This window comes from Metopolophium dirhodum, chromosome 1 (genome assembly GCF_019925205.1).
Source record: "Metopolophium dirhodum isolate CAU chromosome 1, ASM1992520v1, whole genome shotgun sequence".
Taxonomy (NCBI): Eukaryota; Metazoa; Arthropoda; class Insecta; order Hemiptera; family Aphididae; genus Metopolophium; species Metopolophium dirhodum.
Window position 1 is genome coordinate 125,780,405 of NC_083560.1, and position 17,969 is coordinate 125,798,373.

A 17,969-nucleotide genomic window follows, 5' to 3' on the forward strand; every position below is an offset into this window, starting at 1 on the left:
AATGTTGTGTTCAAATGTATTTGAACTATTGATATCATTTATGTTAAAATAGTCTGATAAATAATTGAACTTAGCTTGGTGACTTTAAAACATTTGATTAGTACTAACACCTAAAATGATAGTATATAGATTATAGACTATATTATTATGTACTCATAATGCAATACTATTAACTTGAATCGCCAGGTTATGTTCAATTATTTAGCAGACTCTGCTATAGATAGATATTTTCTCTTTATCTGTAAAAAAAATTAAAAATTGGAAAATTAACCACGGTTTAAGGTATATACAAGGAACAAGGTATATCTTAAACAGTGAATTAATTATATTATATTAATTGATTATATAATTACAGATTATGTAATCCATATGATACAAAATGACTTAATGATAGGCTGTACTGAGTCGTTTGAGTCTTTGTTTGATCGATAAAACTAGGTAGGTATTTTAATTTCTAGTATTTTAACAATACTAAAAAATCATCGTATATAAATTAATTTCCTAGACTCACGTGTAGCTCGTATCCATGAATGATGGTATGACAAATGACAATATAGTGAAACGGATTAATTATAGGTATTCAGTGGACAGTGACGTAACTAGATTATGCAACTTTTATCTTTGGTGAGGAGGGGTGGATTTTTTTTACATTTAATGTTTTATTTTATTGTGTTTTCTAATAAAAGTAAATAAATGGAAATTTTTTGCATGATTCGTAGTAGGTATTTACCTATTAATATTATATAAATTAAAAACGTTTAAAATGTGCATGCATAATCCCGCTGGTTGCCGGTGTCAGCTCTAAATGATTATCAGAAAGCGTGTAGATTTAAATAAAAAGATTAAAACAGTATTCAGGTCTTATAACTGTCATGTGAGAAAATGCACAAATCACTCAAACAGGTTAAACCAATATAATATAAATAAAACTGAGACTGTTTCTAGCATCTACTAATATTTAATAATGTATAGTAAAATATGTTCTATCAAAAATACTATAATATACGGGATAGAATTTTAAATCGTCCGAGATTGACCCGTCACGACCCACCGTTTGGCCACCCCTGAGTCCTTGATCCTTGTGTATGGCACGATAGTGTATATTTTGTACAATTGTCGCAGTTCGAAATTCCGCAGGTATTGTGTTTTTCTTGGTGACACGTCTTGGCGTCGCCACCACGGGTACAACGGTCAAGGAGAACACCTGCAGTATACATAGGTACCTATAAAATATACAATAATATCCATTTATATACATATGTGCATGTATATATATATAAATAATAATACATATTATACCTATTTTACGATTATCAATAGAGAGACGACGCCGATAAGGTAAATATGCCACGACGCCCCGGCGCCACGGTTTTGTATAAAAATGGTAGGTAGGTATAGGTGTACCTTATCTATACAGTATACATCTTCTATACGACAATCGCATTGCAACACAATAATGTGTACACGGCGATGGTCCGTTTAAAGTGCACTCCAGCCAACAACAACCCCACTCACAAATCAAGTAGAACTTTCTTATAGTAGTTAGTAATCAAATTTCTTACATTCACGAGGGAAAAACATGATTATATGTACGGGAACAATATTATACTATATTATTTAGTAGTTGTAATATTAGAATTTAGTGATACCCGCCGTTTTTCCCGTATCGAAATTCCCGAATGAACTTTTTCCCGAATGGTATTTGCCCGCAAATCCGAAATCCCGAAACCTTTTTTCCCGACGGTTATTGTTCCTGAAATAAAAAATTTCAAAATTGAATTAATAGTTTATTGTCATGGTTCATTAATGATGATTTTAATACATACCAGGAGCTACAATTTCTGAGGGCGATCGCGCATAATATTGTTTTGTAATTAATAAATATTATATTGTTTATTTTATTTTATTGTTTTTTTATTTTAGATTCTGTGCGAAGCGATGAATGTATTGATTTTACAATGATGTGTGTTTTTTTTTAAATTTTTTTTTTATTTTTGTGTCTGTCATCACCTTTTAGGACAGTAAAAGTGCTTGGATTTTCTTCAACAGTAACTTTTCTGATAGGAAAGTGAATCTAGTTGGTACTTTGGGAGGTCAAAAGTAAAAGTTTCCCAGTAGTTTTCAAAAGCGACGTGAAAAACAAAAGAAAAATTAAGGAAAAACGGTAATTTTTACGCAAAATCTGTTTTTGATAAAATCGATTTTGGTTCTTGGTGTAACTCTAAAACAAATGACCGTAGGGCCAGTCATGAAATTTTTACTGAATGTTTATAATTGCATTTCCTATACACCATAACATTTTCCAAATATTTGAACTTATTTTGAGCTGTTTACGGACATTGTCAATTTCCGTTTTTTTTAGTTTTTTTCTATAAATATCAATACAATTTTACCCGTTGAGTAAAAAACTTGAAAATTTAATAGAAGGCTCCTAGGTTATTGTTTCAAAGGTAGATGAAAAAATTAAAAATCTTTAGTCACAGTTTTATTTATAAGCATTTAAAGTTCAAATTTTGACAAAATACGGAAAAATCACGAAAATTAACAAATTATTTTGAGTTGAGAATTCATTAAAATTTTTCTTTTTAAATCTAAGATTTGAAAATGTAATATAAGATTACTCATAAGTTTGTCTACCTTTATCAAAAAAAAAAATGTCTAGAAGAAACTTAAATTAAATTTTTATGAGCGTCTGAAATTTATATTTTTACAACATTTGATATTTACTCGATTTCTCATGTAACAATTTTCTTATTTTATTGTAATTAAAATACGAATGACTGTAGATACTTGAAAATTTCACTGAATGTTTATATTAGCATTTTCTATACACCATAAAATGTTGAAAATATTTTGACTCTTTTTGAGCTGTTTACGGACATTGTCAGTTTTCAATTTTTTTAGTTTTTTTTTTCTATAAATATCAATAAATTTTTATTTGTTGGGTAAAAAAGCGTGAAAATTTAATATAAGGCTCCTGATATATCGTTCTAATAGCAGTTGAAAAATATTAAAAATACATAGGCACAATTTTTTTTTATAAGCATTTAAAGTTCAAATTTTGACAACATTTATCAAATTTATAATTTATTAATTATTTTGTAGTTAAAAATGTATAAAATGTTTAACTTTTATGGCTAAGGATTGAAAATTTAAAACAAGGCTCCACGTAAATAGGTTATATATAAATTACTTTATTCACAATAATATCATCAAATATACTTGGTAATATCATAGGCTGACTGACCGTTTTCGCTCAGAATCGTTTTTCTTATACAATGATATTATATCATTGAATTCAAATTTAACACCATCCATTATTACAGTAACTCACTTGTAACCTACTGTATAGCAGAGCGACATCCACTTATCCACCTTTTTTATTTTTTGAGCTACAATTTCTGAGGGCGATCGCGCATAATATTGTTTTGTAAGTAATAAATATTATTTTGTTTATTTTATTATTTTTTTTGTTCTGAGCGGAACGTGAAAGCTAGTGGTCTGACGATGGTGTTTATTTTATTTTATTTTTTTATATCCTGTATACAATATTTCTACCAGATAGAGTGCTTTAATTTCAACATAAAGTACCTTAACTTTTAGTAAATTGGATCAAGATGGTACTTTAGAGAGGTCATTTTTCGATTTTCTCAATAGTTATTTAATGCCACGGGAAAAGCTACTGACAAATTACGAAAACCCGCTTGAAATGGGATTACAATTTCTAACCATTTGTTTATCACCGTAGCAACGAATAAAAATTATAATATTATAATATTAATTCTACTTCAAGGCTATAATAAATAATACAAATTTAAAAATCCAGACTGATAAACCGTCTTTGCTCAGAATCGTTTTCCTTATACAGTGATATTATACAATTAAATTCAAGTTTAATACAATCCATTATACACTGTCCTAATTGTAACCTACTGTACAGCAGAGCGAAATCCACTTACCCACTTTTTCATATGTATTTTTTTTTATTATACAACATAGGCAATTGGCCGCTTCATACGTACTTATTATAAATTATCGATTTTTAAATATTTAATTAGCACACTATAACATTTATTTTTACTGTTATAAATAAACGTCTCAAAAAAATAGGTAATAAATTGGCCACTTTATACGTATTATAAATTTTTAAATATTTAATTATTACACTACATTATTTATTATGATATTAATATTATTATTCGATTCAGGTAAAGTGTCCGGGAAAAAAATTTAGGGTATACGGACTTTTAAAAAAAATACCATTCGGAAAAAAGTTCATTCGAGAATTTCGATTCTGGAAAAATACCGGTAACCAATATTAGTAATTAGGCAGTATTATAAGCAGAATTAGGCAACCATTTATATATTATTTTGAGATTTCCGATGGAATTTTTATGTGTTATATTCCGTATCCGGGCCATTACCTACCCGCATTAGTTATTTTTTTAAAATTGAATAGGTTTTAACCGTGATTGAAGTATACAATGTTATTGCATATAATATACCACTTCTCAATCAAATATTTGATGATGAAAATAAAAATGGCAGCGTAAAGGGAGCCAATAATAATCAAGTATATATGCGCGGGATTTTGAATTTGTTAGTTATTGTCAGTGTATTTTTGATGATAAGAAAAATGTATATCTGTGGTATCCCTTTACGCAGCCATGCAATAACCTGTATATTTCAACCATAGTATTAACACTATTTTATATAACATTAAACGCAAACATTGTGTAACGTTTAAATTGTAAATAACAAAAAGCGGGATTTTGTTTTCAAATGCAAGCCCTGCAAATTTCACACAATTTTAACAACGCAATCCGAAACATAAATGCCCATAAACGTTTATCATTAACTAGTGGTATACCTTTATTATTACAACATGTAACATTAAGCCGTCGCCGGTATGTCACATCGAAACGGTGAAACGGTGCCCCTCGCTATTATTATGGGTCGCTATAATGCGATCGAATTAAGCACAGTTCCCGACGACTTATCGAGGACTATTCTTGGCCTTCTTAAGCATAAAGCAACTTTTATAGTTTATTAAAATTTACAAAACCATAAGAATAATTTGCTGTTTTAGTTAAAAAAATGTATAAGCCATATTTCTTTTAATGATAATACATAGTAATATAATATGACGTAACCAATGTCAACCATTTAGATAAGCACCATTTTTTCGTAGGCTGAAAAAAAATCATTTGTTAACTACTCTATAGCTACCTATTGGAGTTGAAAAAATAAGCTATAAACACCCTCATCCAAGTCTCAAGGAATCCATTGATATAATTTTTTATTGAAAACGGTACAGTAGTTTTTGAGTCGATTAACTTCCGATGAACCAGCATCCATTTTTAGCTGTATAACTTGACTCCTTCGTGAGAAAATTAAAAATATAAAATATAGTGTACATAGGTGTCGTAGGTATCTTGATTTTGTCGTACATCAGTTCAGGGGCAAATTTGCGTCAGTCTAGCTTTGTGAACTTTTTTCTTTTTTTTTTTTTTCTTGTTATCGACGACGCTGCCGGGACTTCTTGCGCATTACTTCGACAGCATTGCCATCGTTTATTATGCACTAAAAATAATGAATAATTCTAAAAATAATGAATAATTTTAAAAATAATGAATAATTCTAAAAATAATGAATAATTCTAAAAATAATGAATAATTCTAAAAATAATGAATAATTATCGCTTTGTGAACTGATTCAACTCAAATTAACAATTCGCCTGCGGTGGATTGGATATAACATCATAACTGAATATTAAAGTTTTAATTAAAGAGAAAGAAAAACCATAGTTTCACAAACATAGACTTAACAATTTTAATTAACTATTACAATTTACAAATTCCCTCAACTATTCAATTAATTGTGAACAATTTAGTGCGGGGATGTCGGGAATAGAAATGATTAACTTTCACGAATTTATATTAGAAACCGATTTTCCTTAAAATCAAAATGTTATTACATAATATTATAAAATACTAAATATGATAATACCATAATAGTGGCGAACAAATTGTTATTATCGCTCCCGAGAATGTATATAATAATTTGCCTATATTTTTCTAAAATATTGTTCATGTTAATCTTAAGGACTAAGATAGGCAACTAATATAACATCTCGGAGGCAATGGGACAGTTTTTGTGAGAAGGTGGTCAAGTCAAAAATTGAATATTATATTTTTGTTTAGCCGATAATTTTACTCTGGATTTGCAATTTGGCTATATCCATGACACGGTCTTAGAAGATAAGGTCGGTCAACTATACATCATCAGCATTCCACTTATTCATGTTTTTGGCGTTTTTTGGAAAATACGAGTATATGCATTATTTTGAACCATGACCCTCTTTATATTTTATAGCTTGTACGATTACGCAATTATACATGTACATAAGTGTATATTTCATAAACATGTTATTCAAGAAATAAATTTGAGTGTAACGATACATATATCGGTATAAAATAATTGTTCAAGAAAACACGTATATTATTATTATCTATGGTGTATCAAATAGTATCGGGCTCAGACTTAATGTGAACAAGGATATATTATAGGTATAAAATAACTAGATATAGTGTTAACGGATTATATAATTTAATTATTTACACAAAAATAAAAATAATATTTATGAAATATACACATGTATAAACGCGTAATTGTAAAAGCTATAAAATCTAAAGAGGGTCATGATTCAAAATAATACATATATTTTCCAAAAAACGCAAAAAACATGAATAATCCCTATATTACGCAGGTTAAAGTAGCAACCCTAGCGTACGCAGCGCAGCCTGTGGCCGTTTGATCTTGCAACCCATTTTGGTACGTTTTTTCATGTGGGCGGCCGTACGAGTTTGGTCTACTTATTCTAGTCTTCATGGCTATATCCATTTATAATATTATTAAGAAATAGATAGCCAAATATCAGTGCTACCGGTCGAACTAGCGTAAAATTATCTGCAAAATAAAAATATAATATTAAATTTTTAAAAACTGTCTTCACCACCTTCGGCACCTTCTCACAAAAACCGTTATGATATTGTAATGAAATTTTGAAAAGAAATAATTTGCCAGTTCTTATATTATGCTAGTGTCTTGTATCATCGTATATACTATATAGTATTTGTATATATATATATTTATCTTTTTGTCCACCATGAAACAAGACGATACCCAGAGAAAAAAATTCTAGTTGCAAAATATCGCCATATCGGTTATAAAATGAAAACTAACTTAATAAGTTCCTCTCATACAAGCAAAAAAAGTACCCAACATGTTAATTTTACAATTACAAGTTACAAGGAAACTAAAAGTAACATACAATATGTTACAAAGTTATTGCATTTTGATGTATAGGTACATTCAGATTACAGTGTTGGGAAAGTTGCTTTTAAAAAAGAACTAGTTAGTTTTTATTTATAAAAATATGTGGGAAATTCTTCGTAAATATATCATTTTTGTCCAATAATATTTTCTATATTCTAAGGAACTTATAATTTATATAAATAATATTTGGATAGTATGCAAATTCAAAATTAACTTAATAATTGTGAATATTATAAATAACATTAGTTGATTTTAAGTTGACTTACATACAAATGAGTTAAGCTAAAGTTAAGTTAATTAAAACAGCGAACTAGTAAGTTAAGTTAATAAGTTAAAAATAACTTAACTTTTAACTTATTAACTCATTAATGCCCAGCCCTGTTAAAAATAACATGCTTTCATTGTTTTTTTCATAATTTGAGGAACGGAAATTTTCGTTCAAGTACCTGAAAATAGGAACTCTTTCCGTTCCTCGTTCCAATACTCTAAAAATAACGTGTTCCAAGCTTCGTTCCTATAAAAGGAAGGTGTTAGACATCAGAATTTGCTGACTATGAATAAGTATTTAATAATAACTAATAAGAATTAAGGGAACAAACCTTGCTAGTTTAGCGCCCACGCGAATTATTAAATTTTTTTCGTAAACCCATGTTACCCAACGAATTAAACCACCTTGGGTGCCGGGTGGGCCTCGGAGTTAAAAAAATGTATTAAAAGCACATATTATATACCCGGCGTGGTGACTCGCTCATTTGGAAATTAAAATCGAAAATATTCCTCAACCAAAAACCAAAACCGATTTTGGGTACAAATTCCCGTTTTTATTCATATTTTGTTTTCTCCTACGTTTTTGAAAACTATAAGGAATTTTACCTAAAAGGAATATTGTTGACCTCCCGAATATACCAACTAGATTCACTTTTTTATCAAACAAGATACTGTTGAAGAAAATCAAAGCTCTTTTACTGCCCCAAAAGGTGATGGGAGACACAAAATAAAAACACACTTCATTGTAAATAATACAGTCATCGCTCCTCTCAGAATCTAAAATTATAGTATTTATACCACTCTCCATTATAGCAGTAAAGCGCGAGGATGTATGGCGATAATCATAAATATATCGAGTTTAAGAAACACTCAGAACAATACATAGGGTACAAGCTACAACCATTAATACCAAGGAAGGAAAAAATGGCTTTACAGTTTCGGCTATATATTGTATTCCTCAGGGAGGTGCAGACAAAATTAAATTCTAAAAAAGTATATCTGAATCATGAACATAATTATGTAAATATATTGATAGTTACTACCCATGTATAAAAATACATATGATAGTATTCAAAAGTTAAGGGTACAAATTAAATAGGTACATTTTTTCAAGCTTCGGCATTAACAAGTTAAACAATTAAAGTTAAGTTACTTTTAACTAAATTAAATAACCAGTTATTTTATTTTTAGAAGTAACTTAAAATCATACTTGAAGCAGATATGAAATTGCCCAAAAATGTTATCTGTTATGAAAATATATTTTATAAATTTTATTGTGAGACCAGCCTGAGCAATTTTTTGGAAAACCCAGTCTTATGTATTATAATATGATTTTGAAATGAAGGGGGAGAGATCAAGATGTCATCAATGATGCGTTATTCATTGCTTCGTTAACGGTGTTAACATTAAACACCACATTTAAAGGAAAACTTTGGCTGAGCAATATCGTTTTTAATTTTTCGTTATCTGAACTTCAAAAAAAGTTAGAAAACACAAATAATAATGGATTTTGAAACAATAAGAACTTTTTTTGTAAAACTGCAGGTATAAAAAAATAAAAACGTTATTGCACAGGCAATGTTCCTCTTTATATGTGGTGAAAATTTCGTTTCTTAGTTATGTCTGTAATCTTCTCGGTTATTTCAGGCGCCAAAACATTTTTGCTATGCCGTTGGACGTCCTCTTAACGACCTGTAGCTGTTTATAGCTGGAGCGCCACCTTTGTCCTCGAGATAAATATACCATCATCGCCAAACTATGTAAAATCTAACGATAAAAATACTATTATTAAAAAAAAAAGGTGGGTACGCTCTTTTGCACAGTAGGTTTCAAGTGGGTCACTGTATAATGGATGGTATTAAATTTGAATTCAATGATATAATATCATTGCATACGAAAAACGATTCTGAGTGGTCACGGTTTGTCAGTGTGGATAATTTATGTTATATTAATATTGTTATTACTTATTATTTATACGGTAGCCGGTAAGTTGAAGTGATATTGTAAAATTGCAACAAAATGATTAAAACCGTTGTTCTTGGTTATTTAATATGAAATTTCCTCCAAATTTGAGCATAAAATAACTATAAAATAAAAATGTGCGTTTTATATTTTTGAGATTTTTTGGTTACAGAATACGGAGGAGTTCGTACACTAACACCACAGATGATATAAGACAAAAAAAAAAATAATAATATTAATATATAAATATTATTATATACCTACGTATATTTATATAAATTGACGAATTTTACTTCTCGGAATAATTCATATCCACACGCCGATAAAACACACACTAAAGAAAAAAAGTGATGTTGCAGGTAGGTAGCTTGAAACCCACCGACCGCATTTATAAGTATACAGTTTGCACGTTTATTTTAATTATTATAATAATAACTAATTAATTATTAACTTTATCGGACTAAATTTCTGCCCGTGATATTTACAAAGAATGTAGCTTTCTATTTGTGAAATAACTTTTGAAATCGGTCCAGTAGTTTTTGAGTTTATTTGTTACAAACAAACAGATCTTTCCTCTTTATAATATTAGTATAGATATTACGCACTATTGTAAAAATTGGTTCTCAGTCCCAACATTGTACAGTACTACCGCCACGCTGGCCGTTACGTGTATAAAACGGTATTCACAGTGATTTGACAACCACTATCGAAAAACTGTCACTTGGTGCATGACGGTCAGCGCTCATTTTTCGTGTCTGCGACAATGACTTTTTGGCCGACGTGTATACACGCTCCCAGCGGATTTTGTCCTCAACGGCGACAGTATTATAATCATCGATTAAGTAAATCGGTATTGATTTAGTTGATCAATGTCATGATGAATCGTCGTTTTATACGGCCGATATTAACAAATGCATGGCCGATAACCGTGATTCATGTCTTACATACCATCTATTCTTCAGTCTTGTGGTGAAACGTGATTTTTATAACAATTGTATAGTGTAAACTGTAAGTTAGCACTTTAGAAGATCAAAACCGATGGCAACGACAAACTAAGCGATCTAGCCTTCCAATCCAGACTTCACCGTTGCTATTGCAATAGATCAACAAATCCTTTTTTTTCACAATAGTTATAACTAGAAAATCATCGAAAATGTCCAACATTTGCATTCTGTGTATGAAAACAGTTCTCAAGTATTCAGTCTCCAAGATGTCTGTACACGTGTAAGTCTCGTAAATAATTACCCTAGCGTACCAACTGGGATAAAAATATTCCACTCTAATCGTTGTATTTTATTTTGTTTTAGATTTCCATCGTGTCCGAAAAAACGGCAGATCTGGCTCAACCGGTGTAAATTAGCCAATGAAGAAGTCTTACCAAACCGTAAAATATGTTCATTTCATTTTGAGCCAACATGCTTCAAAACTGGTTTAAAAAGGCGTTTACTTTATCGTGATGCTGTACCAACAATTTTCGGAAAAGCTCATGTTAAAACGATAAATCCGCCATTAAAAAACCTGAAAGGTATTATATATTTTCTTCCAATAATTATTGTTAATGAGTTAATGAGTCCCTACCAATGAAATTATAGGTATTATTAGGTAAATAGGTATTCTCAGCAATTTATAGTACTAAAACTAATCATAGGTGGGTTATCTAATGAGTACCTACCTATAAATGCACACCTAATAACGATAAAATTGGTATTTTAATTATATTTTCTTTTACGTTTTTAATCCTCGATTTTTTCATTTGTGTAGTAATTATAATGACTCACTAGTGAATCTTCACTAGCAGTATAGCTTGATTTGTATTCATTAATTTAAAATTTGTGTCAAATAGTCTTACTGAACCAGTGATGCCAAACTCAAATTCGGGGAGGGAGCAATCATTCGCTTGGTGGATGGTAAAATATTAATGTTAATATATAATATGTTTCTCTACTCTATAAACAGCACGTACTATAGCACAATTTCAATATCAAGTTCTTTCTCAGACAGATAATTTTCAAAATAATATTATTGGTTTAAGTTAATAATAATAATATTATGATACGATAAATATAATATGGGTATTATTGTCGTGTGCGGCCAAATGCACACTTATCTTCTATCATGCATCTATGGAGTCCAACCGAGGCAATTGCGGCACAATTAAACTTTAGCCTAATCAAAGTATATTACTATTATTTGCTTTATTGTTCATGGCACACCTTATACTTATAGATGGAACATTGTGTAGTTCACACCTTCCAAGACAGGTAGCGTCTCATGAAACACCGAAGCACTATGCACACGCACACTTAGGGCATGAAAAATGACACAATAATATTGTATATTGTGTATTTTTGTCAACAGTTTTTCCTATCATTTCTGTAATTGATTTTATTTAAAAATGTATGTATTTAACTACCTATTTGAGATAAATGTGAATTGAATACTTCAATATTATTAAATCAAATACAATTAATATTGTGTGGAAATATAAAAATAATAATTTTGTTCTAAAGATGGGATGCCCCATGGAATATAAACTGTTGAATGAAACTGTTGATTGTCCTGAGGTCTTGAGCCTGATTGGTATTAGAGCCTCACCAGTCAACACTAGGCAAATTACCCTATCATATTGCACCAAGTAATTGTAATTTTGTTTTCAATAGTCCCATCAGTAGAATTTTACATTACAGTAACAAACATCTATCTAATTTTAATTTAATTTTTTTTTTTTTATCATAGTTGTAAGATGATAAAATTGATACTTTTTTTAGAATATTTCTATATTATATTATATCCATCCTATGTTGTATGTACTGTCCTCTGCCCTTGGGGCGTTACTATCATTAAATAAAAATAAACTTAAACTTAGTTTGAGATATTATTAGAAATATAGGCTAATAAATGTAGTATAATCTGCTTAAAACCATTTTTTTTTATTTATGAAATGATAAATTATTGAATTCAAATTTAACACATTATAGTCAATGATCTCTTTTTGTTACAATAGTTATAATTTTTAAAAAAGGCCATGCTAAAATCACAAAATATATGCCACTAGAAAATGTGAAAGGTATTATATATTTTTCTTCCAGTAATTGTTGTTGGTTAGTTGACCAATTATTATTACCAATTATAGGCACTACTAATGACAATAGTGAATATTCATTATTAGGTACAACTTATTCTTAGAATCTATAAGTGGTTTTACAATGATGTTTGTTTATTTTTTTATCCTGTAAACAATAAACTATATTTTGATTTAAACACATAGTATCTTATCTTTTAGCAGATTTTTTACCAAGAATATGCCTTAAATTACAAAAACAGATTTATGAATGAGTTTTACTAAATAATCTATGTGTATTTTCCATTTTAATTTTGAGTCAATATACACTATACAGCCCCAAACACTTAATATAATTAACATTTTCAATGCTTACACATGAGCAATTTAATTTATTTGAATCAAGACATTGAGACGAATGATAGAAAATATTTAAATTGTTTCGAATTATAATATTTTGTATATTAAACACCATATTTTTAGTTTTATTTAAATTAAATTCAAATAAATTATTATTAAATCATGATTTAACTGTGTAAATATTTTATTTGCTTTATTATTTAGATTTTCAATATTTTTATCATGGAGTAGAATTACTGTGTCATCTGCAAAACATTTCGGCTATCATTTCCAATTCTACATTTATATTTAATAACCCATTTATGTATAGTATAAATAATATAGACCAAGTACAGTTCTTTGTGGTACTCCGTGGTCAACTATTAAAGAATGACCAAGCTTATTATTTAATTTTACAATTTGGTGTCTTTCATTATGGTATGAGCTAATTAAATTATTGGCAATATCTTTTATTTCAGCATAATTAAATTTTTCAAGTAATAGTTTCTGATTTATTTATGTCTTAAATGATATCCATTAATTTCTCACTTCTACCTAACTTTTCATGTTTATATTTACTTACAAAAAACTGAGCATCACTTGTTGAATTCCCTATTAAAAACCCAAATTGATTTTTAGAAAAGAAAGAGTTATCATTAAGGATTTTCATGATTCTAATTTTAATACATTTTTCATACATTTAGGATACACGTAAGGATAGAAAAATTGGTCTATAGTTGCTACAGTCTAGCTTATCAGCTTGTTTATGAAAGGGGATAACCATACATTTTTTGAAAAACGATGGATATTAGCAAAATCAAATAGTGCGGTGACAGTCCTCTTAACAGTTTTCTGCTGAAATTAGTTATGTATTGTATAAATATAATAGAAATATAACTTACTATATTATAATGGATGGCTGCTAATATATTTGTAGAACATGAGATACCTAGTGGCTGGTACATAAACTATAACATAATTTTGCTGTAGAAAATAATAGTCAAATTTAAAATAGAATTATCACTTGATACTCCTGTAAATTAATGCCAATTGTAAACCAAAATAAACCAAAATAAACCAAAATAAAGTTCCCTATTTTTCTGTTTTAGGAAAACCAAAAAATGTAATCAAGGACAGGATTGCCGTTCAGCATCTTCAGTTACATCGTATTTCACCAACTAAAGCTATTAAAAAAGGGATTACCCGTCAGCATCTTGAGCATTGTGATATTCCTTTAACAAGATCTGCTAAAAAAATGTTAGCTGATAAGAATCGTCAATCTCAAGATGTTTCATTAACAAGAGCTCTGAATAAAGAGATTTTTGGTCATAATCGGGAGTCTTGTGATTTATCATTAACAGGAGCTGCTAAAAAATTGATTGCCTGTAAGAATCATCAGTCTCGTGATATTTTACAGGTAAAAACTGTTAAAAAAAGGATTGCCAGTCAGAATACTCGGCCTCGTAATATTTCACAAGCAATAACTGCTAAGAAAGTGATTTCCAGTCAAAATAGTCAGTCCCATGATATTTCACCGATAAAAACTGTTAAAAAAGAGATTGCCAGTCAGAATACTCGGTCTCGTAATATTTCACAGACAATAACTGTTAAGAAAAAAATTTCCAGTCGGAATAGTCAGTCTCATGATATTTCACCGATAAAAACTGTTAAAAAAGAGATTGCCAGTCAGAATACTCGGTCTCGTAATATTCCACAAACAATAACTGCTAAGAAAGTGATTTCCAGTCGGAATAGTCTGTCTCATGATATTTTACCGACAAAAACTGTTAAAAAAGAGATTGCCGGTCCGAATACTCGGTCTCGTAATATTTCACAGACAATAACTGCTAAGAAAGTAATTTCCAGTCGGAATAGTCAGTCTTGTGATATTAAACCGACAAAAGGTATTAAAAAAATTATTTCAGGTCAGAATAATGTGTCTTATGGTCATTTGCCAACAAGAGTATTTGAACTAGAAGTATTTCAACGTTCAATGAGTATTGTAACAAATCAAAAAAGAGAACTTGATCGGCAAAATGAAACTATCGCGATGCTAGAAAAGAAAAAGTTATCACTTATATTACAATTGGAAATTGCAAGGAATAAAATCTTATTGGCTAATATTGCAAAGTGATTTGTACCCGTTAGTTAGAGCCCTTAAAACAATCTATATCTATAATTAAGAAACAGTAAAAGCTGCTTTTTATTAATTCTACTCTAAGTGATGAATATTTTATAATACAAGACATAATATTGTATTTTATTTAATTGTTATGGAAAAAAATATAAATATTTTGAATAATAGATATAAATATTAGATAATATCGTGTTGCTTTTAGTTTGACATCCAAATATTGTAAGGCCAGTTTTATTTGGATGTAAACAAATGTTTTGAGACTTCAAAATATTAGTTCAGTAAAATTAAATAATTATTGTATATTATAAAATTGAAGTTTTACCTAGTTCAATTTTTTTTTCAATTTTTCAAAGAAAATGGTCTGTTAGTTTTGTTAATATTAAATATAAAAACAAATTATTTAATGATTAATATTATTTGTTTAATATTTAATACCATTAAGAAAAATAGTATTATAAATTGAGAAAAATGTTGAATAACCTTGAAATTATTTACCCCTTACTCAATCATAAATAATGTGAAAATTGGTATTTAGATTATGCACTAAACCAGCTCAATGTTAACTTCAATGTCACAATAACTCTTGACAATTTTTTTTTCAATTTTTTAAAGAAAATGTTCTGTTAGTTTTGTTAATGTTAAATATAAAAACAAATTAATTAATGTTTTTGTTTTTATTTTATAACTTCTTGAATAAAATATGTATTTATTTAAATAATATTATTTGTTTGATTATTAATACCTTTAAGAAAAATAATATTATTAATTGAGGAAAAATTTAAATAACCTTGAAAATATTTACCCTTTACTCAATCATCCATAATGTGAAAATTGGTATTTAGATTATGCACTAAACCAGCTTAATGTGAACTTCAATGGCACAATGGCCCTTGACAATTATAATTTATAATATACATACTCGTCTGATTACCAGTTCATAACCATATTTAACAAAGAGATATTTTTGAATAGTAGTGAATAATATGTAATTTTTAACGTTAAGACTTCTTATGATATAACCTCAATCCTTAAAAATATTGTGTGGAAAAGGATTTAAACGAAGTTGTAATTTTTACAGAGCTTATATACTTAACTTTTACAACAGGCTATTTTTTAGTGGCATGCTAAGATGACACAATCATAGATACTATAATATGTACAATGTACATGGATGGGACATACCATGTATTTAAGTGTAATCGAAGAGCATACTAGTTACCAATATGGTTATATGTCATTAGTGTGGTATCACAATAACCTGCAAATTGAAACCACAATACAAACATTTATATATTATTTTAGTTTTTACTTTTAATAATAACTTAAAAACATTGAAAATATAATCGTTAATTACAATTGTTGTATGAGTGTATGACCAGTGATTTTTATTGTCAATGATCCAATAGATGATGATTTGAAATAAGTTGTAGTTAATTTAACATGTAGAATGAAATAGTAGCTTATTCCAATAATATAAATTGTACGTTAGTCATAATATGTGGCTGAGTTTGGTGTAAAAATGCTCTGGTCTTAACGGCTATGGTACATCTGACCAGTGGCGGCGCCAAGGGGGGGCAATGTGGGGCTAGTGCCCTACCCAAATTTGGTTTAGCCCCACCTTTGCCCTACCTGTTTGAGACCAAATGAAAATTTATAATATATTTATATTACCCATCACAATATTGTGTGAAATTTCTCTTCCCCGATTAGCAGTTAAACACCACATCGAGTATTAAATATGGTTATAATTTACCAATTATGGGACAACTGCTAATCACAATGTTGGAGTAATATAATTTCAGAGAAGTTGCTATTCGTGGTAGTATTGTTATTACACTGTTTAAACCACGGTCATGGCACAGATAACATTTTCATCTGGACAACTTTCTATCATGGTTCGGTATTTTTATAACAATACAATTAATGAACGATTTGTAGGATTTGTACCTTGTTCTTTCTTAAATGCTCAAGCACTTTTTAATTACATCGAATGTACATTGGCTAATTGTTCAATCGATATTAATAATTGTATAGCACACACCTATGACGGGGCTGCGGTAATGAGTGGCAATGTTAATGGTGTTCAAGCAATTTTCCAACGTCAAGTACCTCAAGCTATTTATACTCATTGTTATAATCACAGATTAAATTTAGTTGTTGTTGATATTTGTAAGAATATTCCAGAAGTAAAAATGTTTTTTATATTGCTTCAACAAATATATAATTTTATGAGTAGATCAACGGTGCACACTCAATTTATTGAACTTCAAAAAAAACATTGTCCAAAATCTAAATGTGTGGAACTAAAAAGTATTTCAGAAACAAGATGGATCTGCCAAATAGCTGCTTGTATAGCTGTTAAAAGAACACTACCAATAGTACCAATCATATTGCTTTTACTTAATAGAGTTAGCTTAAAAACAAAATGTGAAAAAAGTTTAGAAGCTAGTTCACTTTTAGACCATATTAATTTTGAATTTCTATTTTGTTTACACTTATTTTGTGAAAGTTTACATGAGTTACAAATTGTTTCAGATTATTTACAGAAATCTGATTCTATTGATTTACCTACTCCTCTCTTTTACATTAGTGTCTGATTTATATGATTACAAAAAATGTCTTTAATAGCTGGATATACCAAAATATCAATCCCATTAATAAAAGTATTATGGAAAATCCAAATATAGAGCAATAATATACAAATTACAAATATATATTTGCCCCACCGAAAATTTTTTTGCCCGGATCCTGCCCCCCCAGAAATAAATGTCTAGTGCCGCCCCTGCATCTGACTATGCTGTGTTTCTGGCCCTCCTATTTACGATATATTAATTTCTTAAACATTTAACCTTTTGTTAACCTTCA

General features: G+C 29.1%; 1 protein-coding gene across 1 annotated transcript; it reads left to right on the plus strand.

Moving 5' to 3' along the window:
- The first annotated feature begins 10,708 nt into the window (after positions 1-10,708).
- Positions 10,709-15,709, plus strand: LOC132934565 (uncharacterized). Its single transcript, XM_061000881.1, has 3 exons — positions 10,709-10,791; positions 10,875-11,092; positions 14,077-15,709. Exons 1-3 carry the CDS (start codon positions 10,721-10,723, stop codon positions 15,099-15,101), a joined length of 1,314 nt encoding a protein of 437 aa, XP_060856864.1. The 5' UTR covers positions 10,709-10,720; the 3' UTR covers positions 15,102-15,709.
- The last annotated feature ends 2,260 nt before the right edge of the window (positions 15,710-17,969 follow it).

Coding starts and splice junctions, on each gene's coding strand:
- LOC132934565 (XM_061000881.1), top strand. CDS start 10,721: ATGTCCAACATTTGCATTCTGTGTATGAAAACAGTTCTCAAGTATTCA. Junction 10,792..10,874: donor TCCAAGATGTCTGTACACGT/GTAAGTCTCGTA, acceptor ATTTTGTTTTAG/ATTTCCATCGTGTCCGAAAA. Junction 11,093..14,076: donor GCCATTAAAAAACCTGAAAG/GTATTATATATT, acceptor TTTCTGTTTTAG/GAAAACCAAAAAATGTAATC.